Below are 13,254 nucleotides of genomic sequence, written 5' to 3' on the forward strand. Positions count from 1 at the left end.
CACATTGGGGCATATATATTGATGATTTTTAAGTCCTCTTCTTGGATGGATCCTTTAAGTATGAGATAGTGTCCCTCTTCATCTCTCACTACAGTCTTCGGGGTAAAATTTAGTTTATCTGATATAAGGATGGCTACCCCTGCTTTCTTTTGAGGACCATTTGAATGGTAAATGGTTCTCCAACCTTTTGTTTTCAGGCTGTAGTTGTCCTTCTGTCTAAAATGAGTGTCTTGTAGACATCAAATAGATGGGTCCTGCTTTTTTATCCAGTCTGACACCCTGCGCCTTTGATGGGGTCATTTAGCCCATTCCTGTTCAGAGTTACTATCGAAAGATATGAGTTTAGTGTCATCATGATGCCTGCTCAGTCCTTGTTTTTGGGATTGTTCCATTGGATTTCCTCTTAAAGAGGAATTTGAAGAGTCCCCCTTAAATTTTCTTGCAGAGCTGGTTTGGAGGTCACATATTCTTTCAGTTCCTGCCTGTCTTGGAAGCTCTTTATCTCTCCTTCCTTCTGAATGAGAGCCTTGCTGGATAAGTATTCTTGGTTGCATGTTTTCCTCATTTAGGACCCTGACTATATCCTTCCAGCCCTTTCTGGCCTGCCAGTTCTCTGTGGAGAGGTCTGCTGTCAACCTAATACTCCTCCGCAAATAGGTTAAGGATTTCTTGTCTCTTGCTGCTTTAAGGATCTTCTCTTTGTCTTTGGAATTTGCAAGCTTCACTATTAAATGTTAAGGTGTTGACGGTTTTTATTGATTTTAAGGTGGGGGGGTCTCTCTATTTCCTGGATCTGAATGCCTGTTTCCCTTCCCAGATTAGGAATTTCACCTATGATTTGTTCAAATAGATATTCTGCACCTCTGTCCCTTTCGGCGCCCTCAAGTACCCCAATTAAATGTAGGCTTTTCTTCCTCAGGCTGTCATTTATTTCCCTCAATCTGTCCTCATGGTCTTTTAATTGCTTATCTCTTTTTTCATCATTTTCTCTCTTTGCCATCAACTTGTCTTCTATGTCACTCACTCGTTCTCCACCCTGTTAACCCTTGTGGTTAGGACTTCTGGTTTGAATTGCATCTCATTCAATTGATTTTTTTTTCATTCAATTGATTTTTAATTTATGCCTGATTAGATCTAAATTCTGCAGTCACGAAGTCTTTTGAGTCCTTTATGCTTTTTTCTAGAGCCACCAGTAGCTGTATAATAGTGCTTCTGAATTGGCTTTCTGACATTGAATTGTAATCCAGATTTTGTAACTCTGTGGGAGAGAGGACTGTTTCTGATTCTTTCTTTTGAGGTGAGGTTTTCCTTCTAGTCATTTTGCTCAGTGCAGAGTGTCCAAAAACAAGTTATATTGGGAAAAGGGGAAAAAGAGAGAAGAGAAAGAAGAAAAGAAAAAGAATAAAAGAAAAAAGAAAAAAGGAAGAAAAAGAAAAAAAAGAAACAGAAGAAAAAGAGAAAAAAGGGGAGGGAAGCAAACTGAAATCCAAAAGCCAAATAACTAACTAACTAACTAACTAACTAACTAACTAACTAACCAGGGCGGGAGTATCCTCTGATTCTGTATACTGTAAGTCACTTGACTTCCTTTGGAACTTTCCAGTGCTGCTTGGTCAATAATTTGTTTTTCCCCTGTTGGTCTAGCTGGTCTTCTGGGGGAGGGGCCTGTTGTGCTGATTTTCAGGTGTTAGCACTTGGGGGAGCTGCTTAGTCCCCTGCTTGCTGCAGGGCTTAGTGAGTGATGTTTATGCTGCTTATCCGGTGAGGTCAGTGTGAGGCTCAGTGGGGTTGTTTATTCTGTGAGGCCCCAGGAGGAACAACCACAGTGAAGGGGGCCAGCTCTTGAGCTCCGGATTCAGCTCCGGCAGGAACTCCGTCTGCAGGGCCTGGAGGCTCCGGGGCGGGGCCGCTGATCTGCTCAGCTGGGGCAGGAGCGTCCTTGCTGTCCTGGGCCCTCCCGGCCTCTGCCTGTCCCGAGGGGAGGCCGGATCCTGGGCTGTGTCCCGGCACCCTGTGCTCCGGGTCCTGCGCTGTTGGATTCGCCCCGCCCCACAGCCCCCTCCGCGGAGCCGCCCCCGAGCCCCCCGAGCTGCCCCCGCCCCGCAGCCCCCTCCGCGGAGCCTCCGCCCTCCCCCCTCCGAGCTGCTGCGGGTCCCGCCGTGCGCGCTGCAGCCCTTAGGGAGCTCGGCGCATCTCCCGGGGCGCAGGTGTCTGTTAGTGTCCCCGGGAGCCCGAGGGCATCCCCGCCCTCCCGGGTCCTGCTCCACCTCCCCGAGAGCCCCTTTCCCCCGGGAAGGTCGGTGCAGCTCCTGCGTCTCCGGGACGGGGCTCTCCTGTCCTGGGGACACTCGCCCCGGCCTCAGCCCGGCTCCTCGCGGGCCCCTCCCCCTTGGAGGCCTTTTCTTTCTTTATCTTTTCCCCTGTCTTCCTACCTTGATAGAAGCGTAAACTCTTCTCACTGTAGCATTCCAGCTGTTCTCTCTTTAAATCTCAGGCCGAATTCGTAGATTTTTGGGATGATTTGAAGGTTATGTAGGTAATTTGGTGGGGACAAGTGATTGGGGACCCTACTCTTCCACCGTCTTGTCCCGCCTCAGTCCATTTATATTCAGAGTAATTATGGATAGATACATATTTAGTGCCATTTTATTACTTGTTTTGTCATCGTTTTAGCAGATTTTCTCTATTCCCTTGTAGTCTTTGTTGTTATTTTTCTTCCCATTCAAAGAGTCTGCTTAGTATTTCTTGGAGGGCTGGTTTAGTGGTCACAAACTCCTTTAGTTTTTGTTTTCATGGGAAACTCTCAATTTTTCCTCTATTCTGAGTGACAGCCTTACTGGATAGAGTATTCTTGGCTACAGATTTTTTTCCATTCAAAATTCCTAACTTTAACAGCCCAAACTGAAATGATAGTTTTGAGTATCAAGGTTACTGGATAACATTTTGTATAAAACCTGAACTGCTGATAAGCAGAAGACTAAGTAGTAAGATCAAAAGAACAGCAACCAGTAGACAATATTGACAGAAATTTTGGGGAGATATGAATGACCTACATCCGGTAGGCATTAAAAGGGCTACTGTCTCTTCTACATGGCACTAATGGTCCAAAGGAAAGTGTATATGTGCATGTTTATTGTGGTTAAAGAAGAATCACTGTCCCCATCCCTACAGAGTACAGCTTGCTAAAACTCACTTCCTTGTATCCTATTCATTCTACAGAAGGAGATGAGTTCCATGATGTCCATTGGTTAGACACTGGTAGTGGAATCAAAGGCTTGTCTTTTTCTATATAGATTCATGCCAGTGTGAACAGAAAGGAGAGTTTAAGAGGCTGAAGAAAGTGAAGATTTTTGAGTAACCACATCTCTACCATTTAGGGTCTGAGACCCAACAAGGACCTACTTAACTGAATACTTGTAGATTCATGACTATGCATGATTAATCAGAACAAGGGGAAGATTGTTTTTCTTTGCAGTCCTTCTCAAATGTTAGCAGACAATGGGAGGATTCTGCTCCCAGAGTTTCTGATTAAGCAGGTGTGTGTGTTAGGACCTGAGAATTTGCATTTCTAATAAGTTCAGGTGAAGGTGATGCTGCTGGTTTGGGACTATGCTTTGAGGTCCACTGGCCTCCTGTATAGTTACTCAAAGGAATAGCAAGAGTGGTATCACCTGGAAGCTTGTTAGAAAGGAAGGATGTTGAATGTAGCTTGACAGAATCAGAATTAACACTTTACAGAATCCTCTGACATTGGTAAAATGTGAAAGTTTGGGAAGCAGGGTTTGATACATAGGTTCTCAAATATGAATTAAGTAGCATAAACCCAGCATGAGTGTGTCACTCCTGCTTCAAATACATTTTCCCATGCTATGATTGAAATATAAAATAGTAATAAGAAATGAGAACCCAGAGCTTTGCGATGGGTAGCACTGACAAACTTCCTCAGGCTTGGTATCTTCATTTGGTTAACAAACAAAACAAAACAAAACGAAATGAAATGAAATGAAACATTGGGGTAGATGGCATATAATTTCTGACTTCAGCAAATCAATTTCATGTTAGATGAAACTGAAGAAGTTTTCATCTGTTCTGCATGCTTCTGGGTGAAAGACAATATGAATAAACTATTTCATTCCCCCCAAAGCAACAGCTGAGAGTCAGCAGCCAGCTAATCACCTGCCTTGAAATTATCACGGAGGCCAGCTGGTGCTCTGTGGCTCTGGTGGGTGGTGTGAGGGAGGAAGTACAGCACCAGATGGTGGTGATGGGTCTCTCAGGCCCTGTCTCCTTCCCCCTTGCTATGCTAGCCTTGGAACAACAGCAGGAAGAACAGTTACTTCTTTACCTAGCTTGTATAATATCAATACACTTCTATTTTCATATCCTTTTCCATTTTTTCCCATCTTACAATTTTTTTGAAGTATCAGACCTTTTAGGAGAGACATTTACATTTGATTTAATTTTTATAACCTGAAGAACAAACACATTTTATTTCTATGTTTTCTTTTCTTTCTTTCATTTTTAGCCTTCCCTACAAGAGGATTTCTTTTTGCTTGTTTGGAAGAGGACAAAATATTGGTATTCTGGAGATATAAGATTTCTGAAGAATAGGAAATCCCCTATCTCTTCTGATTCTCCAATCCTGGAGTTTCCTTGAAAGCAAAGTGAACCAGCAGTGTTAGATTTATTCTCTTATATTTCAGCCTTATTTTTTTAACCCACATGCCTTCCTCCCCCCTCCCCTTCAGAATGGTTCCTGCCTTCTCTACGATGCCCATCTCTTGGCAGCTCTCTGTTGGTAGGAGCACAAGCCAGTGGTTAGATGAAACGTCCTGCCTCATATTGTGCTCATCATTGCTGAAAGTGGAGTGAAACTCAGGAGCTGAAAAACAGAGTCACAGTGAGAAAATGGGGAATTATCTCCTGAGAGAACTCAGGTGAGTCTGACTCTGGGCAGGGCCCTTTGTTGGAAGAGCAGGGAGGGGGAGACTGGGTATATGCATTTGGAACACTTACACTGTGATGTTTTCAGAGGTTTGAACCTGAAGACTGTGTTCTTTAAGTTCTTTAATAACTCACAGTCACCCCTCACCACCTCAGTTTACTCCTTCTTTGGCCATAATTTGGAACCATGGTAGGTTGCCAGATTTAGAAAATAAAAATACAGGATGTCAAGTCAGATTTGAATTTGAGATAAACCTTTCTTTTGAAGCATAAATATGACACAAATATGACACAAATATTACACAATATTTGGAGCATTATTGTATGCCTCATACCTACACTAAACAAATTATTTGTTGTTTATCTGAAATTCAAATCTTGACATTCTGCATTTTATCCAGGAACCCTAGTCTGTAGTCACCTGAATCTATAACTTTCTATCCTCATCTGGGTATATGGTTTATCTTCCCATTTATTAGCTTCATGGGGTCTGCATGTGAATGAACACGTCCTTGAAAATTATGTATGCAAAATAATGTACTCAAATGCTTTTAGGTAGGACCTTCCTTTGGTGATTTTATTTATTTATTAATTTATTTATTTATTGGAGTTCGATTCGCCAACATATAGTATAATACCCAGTGCTCATCCCATCAAGTGCCCCCCTCAGTGCCTGTCACCCAGTAACCCCCACCCCCCAACCACCTCCCCTTTCACCCCCCCTAGTTCATTTCCCAGAGTTAGCAGTCTCTCATGTTTTGTCACCCTCTTTAATTTTTCCCACTTATTTTTTCTCCTTTCCCTATAATCTCTTTCACTATGATATTTAGCCTTCCTCATCTTATTCAAATGCTTTTGAAGTTGTAGAATAGATGTGGTTAACAGAATTATTCTTTGTTTTTAAATATTTTATTTATTTATTCATGAGAGACATATACGCAGAGAGAGAGAGAGAGAGAGAAGCAGAAACACAGGCAGAGGGAGAAGCAGGCTCCATACAGGGAGCCTGATGCAGGACCCGATCCTGGGACTCCAGGATCATGCCCTGGGCCAAAGGTAGGCACTATACTGCTAAGCCACCTAGGGATCCCCAACAGACATTATTCTTTTTATAGTTTGCTTAATCTTAAAGGATTGTCTTTATAGCACCCCACTTTCCAATCCACATACCTGAACCCCTTCCAGTCTTATATGTTATATAACAAGACTATATTTTTAAAATTAAGATATAATTGATATATAAATTTTGTAAGTTTAAAGTGCACAATGCGTTGATTTGATACATTTATATATTGCAATATGATTATTATGGTAGTGTTAGCTAACACCTCTGTCACATCACATAAATTATCATTTCTTTTTTGTGATTGGAACAGTTCAGATTTAGTCCCTTAGCAAGTTTGAAATTTACAGTATAATATTGTTGATAATAATCACTGTTTTTTGAGTTAGATCTCCAGGGCATATCTGCCTACTAGTTGCAAGTTTGTGCTCTCAAACAGCATCACCCTAATTCTTTCACCTCCATCCCTGACACCCACCATTCTACTCTCTGTTCTTAAGAGTTCAGCCTTTTGAAATTCCGCATAGAAGTGATATTTGTCTTTCTCTGACTTATTTCACTTAGCATCATGCCCTCAAATTGATGCCATACAATTTTGTCACAAATGTCAGGGTTTCTTTTTTCCCATGGCTGAGTAGTATAATATGTATATATTCTATTATCTATTTATCTATCATCATCACCATCCATAATCTATCTATCTATCATCTGCCACATTTTCTTTATCCATCCATCCCTTGACTGACATTTAGACTGTTTCCATATCTTGGCTATTGTGATCAATTTTGCAATAAACATGGTAGTGCAGATATCTCTTTGATACCCTGTTTTCATTACCTTTGACTGTGTATCCAGAAGTGGGATTGCTGGATTGTATGGTAGTTCCATTTTTTATTAAAGAATTAGTGGCTAGATCAATTTACATTTCTACCAACAGTATAAAAAGGTTCCCTTTTCTTTATATCCTTGCCAACATGATACCTCTTCTTTCCATTCCGTTACACATGAGATGATATCTCATGGTGGTTTTGATGTGTGTTTCCCTATGATGAGTGATGGTGAGCGCCTCTTAATGTAACTTTTGGCCACTTGATTGTGTAACAGAACTAGGTTTACCCATGGCAAAAGTCTAATCACATTCTCCTGTGTTTCAGCAGTACATTCATTTCCCACTACTTAACATGTGAAGTGTAGACCACTTATTTTGGAATTTAATATCTTAGATATTCTGTTTTAATAACTCCATCCTTCTTGTTCTCTTCTCAATTTGGGCATTGCCTTCACTGCCAGGCTTAGCAACGAGCCTCTAATCAACTGTTTTCTGTTTAGTAGAGAATTCTTCAAAGGTAATTGTTGCCATGAATATATCTTTGAAGTCTGCAGGTCTCCCTAGAACTTAGTGCAAAGTAGGGATTTAAAGGCAGTAAAATTAATTTGGATTTAAAGGCAGCATAAATTAATATGCTTTGCTGCCCTTTCTACCCTAAATATATCACATGGACCTTATACCATCATCAATCTGACCACTGGTTAATCGTTTGATTTCAAGCTGTGTGCACTGGCTATCAAAACTCTTACTCCAAAGTACATTTTCAACCCTCTTTACTCATCAAAATATTCATTCTGCAATGCCCTGGCCAAATGCCATATCTTCCTGATCTTTGCCAGGAGCTATTCTTTCACATTTTTATGATTTCTAAATGGTTTATATGCATTTATGGCACTAACCACATTCTACCTACTTTCGTGATTACATGTACAAGTCTTTTAGATTATGGATCATTTGATTACAATGACAGTACCCTTAAAACTTTAACCCTAAAACCTGTGCTTATGCTTTATGGAAAGAAGTTTTTCTATAAATGATTTTTGGCTGTTATGGAGAAGCATTTGTAATTTTCATTTGAGGAAAGCAGAGGACAACATGTTCTGCTTCAGAATACTGAGACTTACCATTTTTAATTGATAAATTTTCTGACACACATCTGTTACCATGTTCTGATGGAGATGGTGGTCTTTGGAAACAGCCATGGACTTTTCTTATTTATTACCATTAAAGCAGTGAGAGGGTGTTGTTTCAATTCAATCGTGTTGTAATAAAGCCATTTAGACTCAGACAGATGGAAATGTTTTGGTTTTCCATATTTGCAGTTGCAGAGACCACTTTTCATTCTACTCTTCAGGCACTGCTCTCTGCTTAGGGTCCTGGGCCTAACTTCTGGGCCTAACTTCTGGTCTCGATTTTGTTGAGTTCTGCTCAAATCTTTATTAACTCTCTTCTGCTGGGTGTAGGATCTATTTGCTGTTTTTCCTCTAGATCCTTTAGGTGTAAGGTTAGCTTTTGTATCTGTGTTCTTTCCAGTTTTTGGATGGATGCTTGTATTGTGATGTATATCCCTCTCAGGACTGCTTTTGCTGTATCCCAAAGATTTTGAACGGTTGTATCTTCATTTTTATTAGTTTCCACGAATCTTTTTAATACTTCCTTAATTTCCTGGTTGACCCTTTCATCTTTTAGCAGGATGGTCATTAACCTCCACGTGTATGAAATATTTCCAAAATCTTTTTAATTCTTCCTTAATTTCTTGGTCAACCCTTTCATCTTTTAGCAGGACGGTCCTTAACCTCCAAGTGTTTGAAATCTTTCCAAATGTCTTGTTGTGATTTAGTTCTAATTTCAAGGCATTATAGTCCGAGAATATGCAGGGGACGATCCCAATCTTTTGGTATCAGTTCAGACCCAATTTGTGACCCAGTATATGGTATATTCTGGAGAAAGTTCCATGTGCACTTGAGAATATGGTATATTCTGAAGAAAGTTCCATGTGCACTTGAGAAGAATGTGTATTCAGTTGAGTTTGGATGTAAAGTTCTGTAGATATCTGTGAAATCCATCTGGTCCAGTGTATCATTTAAAGCTCTCGTTTCTTTGGAGATGTTGTGCTTAGAAGACCTATCGAGTGTAGAAAGTGCTAGATTGAAGTCACCAAGTATAAGTGTATTATTATCTAAGTATGTCTTAACTTTGGTTATAAATTGATTGATATATTTGGCAACTCCCACATTGGGGCATATATATTGATGATTTTTAAGTCCTCTTCTTGGATGGATCCTTTAAGTATGAGATAGTGTCCCTCTTCATCTCTCACTACAGTCTTCGGGGTAAAATTTAGTTTATCTGATATAAGGATGGCTACCCCTGCTTTCTTTTGAGGACCATTTGAATGGTAAATGGTTCTCCAACCTTTTGTTTTCAGGCTGTAGTTGTCCTTCTGTCTAAAATGAGTGTCTTGTAGACATCAAATAGATGGGTCCTGCTTTTTTATCCAGTCTGACACCCTGCGCCTTTGATGGGGTCATTTAGCCCATTCCTGTTCAGAGTTACTATTGAAAGATATGAGTTTAGTGTCATCATGATATCTCTTCAGTCCTTGTTTTTGTGGATTGTTCCACTGGACTTCATCTTAAAGGGGAATTTGAAGAGTCCCCCTTAAAATTTCTTGCAGAGCTGGTTTGGAGGTCACATATTCTTCAGTTCCTGCCTGTCTTGGAATCTCTTTATCTCCTCTTCTATTCTGAATGAGAGCCTTGCTGGATAAAGTATTCTTGGCTGCATGTTTTCCTCATTTAGGACCCTGAATATATCCTTCCAGCCCTTTCTGGCCTTCCAGGTCTCTGTGGAGAGGTCTGCTGTTAACCTAATACTTCTCCCCATATAAGTTAGGGATTTCTTGTCTCTTGCTGCTTTAAGGATCTTCTCTTTATCTTTGGAATTTGCAAGCTTCACTATTAAATTTCGAGGTGTTGAACGGTTTTTATTTTTTTAGGGGGGTCTCTCTATTTCCTGGATCTGAATGCCTGTTTCCCTTCCCAGATTTGGAAATTTTTCAGCTATTATTTGTTCAAATGCATATTCCGGGCCTCTGTCCCTTTCAGCACCCTCGGGTACCCCAATTAAACGTAGATTTGTTTCCCTCAGGCTGTCACTTATTTCCCTCAATCTGTCCTCATGGTCTTTTAATTGTTTGTCTCTTTTTTCCTCAGTTTCCCTCTTTGCCATTAACTTGTCTTCTATGTCACTCATTTGTTCTTCCACCTGGGTAACCCTCATGGTTAGGACCTCTAGTTTGGATTGCATCTCATTCAATTGATTTTTAATTTCTGCCTGATTAGACCTAAATTCTGCAGTCATGAAGTCTCTTGAGTCCTTTATGTTTTTTTTCTAGAGCCACCAGTAGCTTTATAATAGTGCTTCTGAATTGGCTTTCTGACATTGAATTGTAATCCAAATTTTGCAGCTCTGTAGGAGAGAGGACTGTTTCTGATTCCTTCTTTTGAGGTGAGGTGTTCCTTCTAGTCATTTTGCTCAGTGCAGAGTGTCCAAAAACAAGTTGTATTGGGAAAAGGAGAAAAAGAGAGAAGAGAAAGAAGAAAAGAAAAAGAAAAAAAAAGAGAGAGAAGAGAAGAAAAAAGGGGGGGGGAAGCAAAGAGAAATCAAAAACAAAAAAGAAAGTTGAGTATCCTCTGATTCTGTATACTTAAATCCCTCGACTTCCCCTGGAACTTTCCAGTGCTGCTTGGTCAATATTTTGTTTTTCCCCTGTCGGTCTAGCGGTCTTCTAGGGGAGGGGCCTCCTGTGCTGATTTTCAGGTGTTAGCACTTGGGGGAGCTGCTTAAGCCCCTTGCCTGGGCTCAGTACAAGTTGTTTAACCTGTTTATCCTGTGAGGCCACTGTGAAGCTCAGTGGGGCTTTTTATCCTGTGAGGCCCCAGGCGGAACAACATCAGTAGCTGGGTCTGCTCTCCAGGCCTAGAGTCAGCTCCTGCAGTAACTACGAGCTCTCAGTCCACAAGGACCTGGATGCTCTGGGGGCGGGTGCCGCTGATCTGCTCAGCTTGAGGCCACCTGGAGGCTGGAGCATCCTTGCTGTCCTGTGCCCCCCTGGCTTCTGCCTGTCCTACGCAGAGCCGCTGCCTGAGCCACCTCTGAGCTGTTCCCAGGTCCAGACGGTCCGCCCTGCAGCCCTTTAGGGAGCTTGGCCGCTGGGTGTGGCCCACTCTCCCTGGGGCGCTGGTGCTCTGTTAGTGTCCCAGGGAGCCTGAGGGCATCCCCGCCCCTCCTGGGATCCTGCTCTAACTCCCTGGGAGCGCCTTTCCTTCCGGGAATATTGGTGAAGCTCCTGCTTCTCCTGGCGGTGCTTTCCTGTCCTGGGGGCATTCGCTTTGCCTTAGCCCAGCTCCTCGCAGGGCCCCTCCCCCTTGGATGCCTTTTGTTTCTTTATTTCTTTCCCCACCCCCATCTCTCCTACCTTGATAGAGTGCAAACTCTTCTCACTCTAGTGTTCCAGCTGTTCTCTCTTTAAATCTCAAGACGAATTTGTAGGTTTTCCAGATGATTTGAAGGTTATTTAGGTAATTTGGTGGGGACAGGTGACTTGGGGACGCTGTTCTTCTGCCATCTTGCCCTGCCTCCCTATCTATGGAGTTTTGAAGTCATAAATTAATGCCAAATATTTGGAAAGTTAAAAAAAAGTTGGAAATTCCAGGAAGTATGCAAAAATCACACATTATCTCAACACTTTGACCAAGATACATTTTAAAAATTCATTTAATATTTATTGTTTTAATGACAGAGTGTTAGATGATTCATTAATTCAGCTAACAAATCTTTGTACGTCACCTATGGCCTGACGTTATCTGAATTCTGCTTGAGTAAAAAAATTACTTATCTACGGCAAGATTTAGTGAACATTTATGTTAAGTAATAATGACATGGAATTCTAATTACATTCCTTTTAATGTGAAGGATTTTGTATTCCTGTTTTTAACTTTAAAATACAAATCTCTCTTAGAAGGGTAAATCAGTGAATCATTAATAACCTCAAGGAGAATTATTTTAGTATATTCTTTTTTCATTGACCAGTTTAGAAAATAGGAACTTTGAGAAAACTGGACTTTAGGAAAACAGAAGAGAACACATGGGACATTGAGATTAACTTTTGCCTGATTTATAATCAATGCTATGAAGTAACGATAACATCTAAATTTAATCATTTGTGCATATTATCCCGAAATCTCTACATAAGAACTCATCTCCAAAAAGGGTTCTTCTTCCTCAAATCTGATTTACTTTGTATTTAAAAGATTCTATTTTTTGCCTACTGGCCAAATATGTCAATATCTTACCATGTTCTTGAACTTTTAATCATTGTCAGTAAGGAAATGTCTTCTCTGAATGACAGTAAGCAAGAGTGAGGCTTATAGTCTGGAATACTTTGTCTTCAGTCCTACATAGAAGCAGGAGAATAGACAAGTGTTGGAGGTGTGATAGTAACAGATAAAGACCATTCCAAAAAAATACTGTTTGGATGACCAGTGTAGTGACAAATTTGATTAACTTAATCATTCACTTTTGTCTGTATCTTACTATTGTGTAACCATTGATTTCTCTAGCCTTAATTCCATCACTCAGTGCTTGCTTATAAGGAAGATGATAATTATTGGGAAAATACCAGGAGTAATATGCACAACAAAGTTCTCTGAATGTAAGTGTGGATTAGAGTGTTGTATATGTGTATGGATGGCCAAACAGCAGAGTTTGGAGAATCTTGCTCTGGATTAGAGGGCCAGGATTAATGGTGCAAGTATTTCATGGGAATGAATAAACCAAGAGCTTCTGGTGTCCCTTTGGCTCACTGGAGGAGCCACACCTTCCTGTTAGGGTCTTTCTCTATTCTTGGCCTCTCCCACCTCTTCTGGAGATGTCAGACCATAGACATTCTTCTGTATTTGTGAATTCCTGCCAGTTATAAAGGACAGGGTAGTTTGGCAAACAAGGAAAAGCAGGCTTTATCTTAATGGTAAGAGAAAGGGGTGAAAACATTTGAAGGGAGATAAGAATCTCTTTTCTATGTGTTTCCATCTAGTTGCCTGAGAAACAATCAAAAGGAGCTCAAGAATGTAAACCAAGATGTGGAAAGAAAATGGTAAGCACCTAGTGTATTGCATCATTTTTCTCTAAGATTCACCTCTGTCTCACAAGGGACTGAGAATCTCTGTCTCATAAGAGCCAACATCTTATTTTAGGCCTCATAGAGCTAAACTCATAGAATTCTTCGGTGATTGCCTCCAAGACTTGGCAGAAGGGTTATCTGGAGGCTCAAAACAAAAGAAATGGAGTATTAGTGCACATGTTTCATTCCTTCCTGACTATATAAAGCACAAAGTACAAACATATAGCTGAAATA

The 13,254-nt window shown here is 40.8% G+C and overlaps 1 protein-coding gene across 1 annotated transcript in view; it reads left to right on the forward strand.

The window, feature by feature from the left end:
- Window positions 1–13,254, forward strand: part of GCSAML (germinal center associated signaling and motility like) — a 125,269-nt gene that overhangs the window by 86,382 nt on the left and 25,633 nt on the right. The window contains exons 2-3 of the mRNA XM_077908432.1: window positions 4,749–4,937; window positions 12,934–12,993. Coding sequence (XP_077764558.1) covers window positions 4,909–4,937; window positions 12,934–12,993 — 89 coding nt within the window. The 5' untranslated portion in view covers window positions 4,749–4,908. The remainder of the gene's footprint in view (window positions 1–4,748; window positions 4,938–12,933; window positions 12,994–13,254) is intronic.

Source organism: Canis aureus, chromosome 9 (genome assembly GCF_053574225.1).
Source record: "Canis aureus isolate CA01 chromosome 9, VMU_Caureus_v.1.0, whole genome shotgun sequence".
Taxonomy (NCBI): Eukaryota; Metazoa; Chordata; class Mammalia; order Carnivora; family Canidae; genus Canis; species Canis aureus.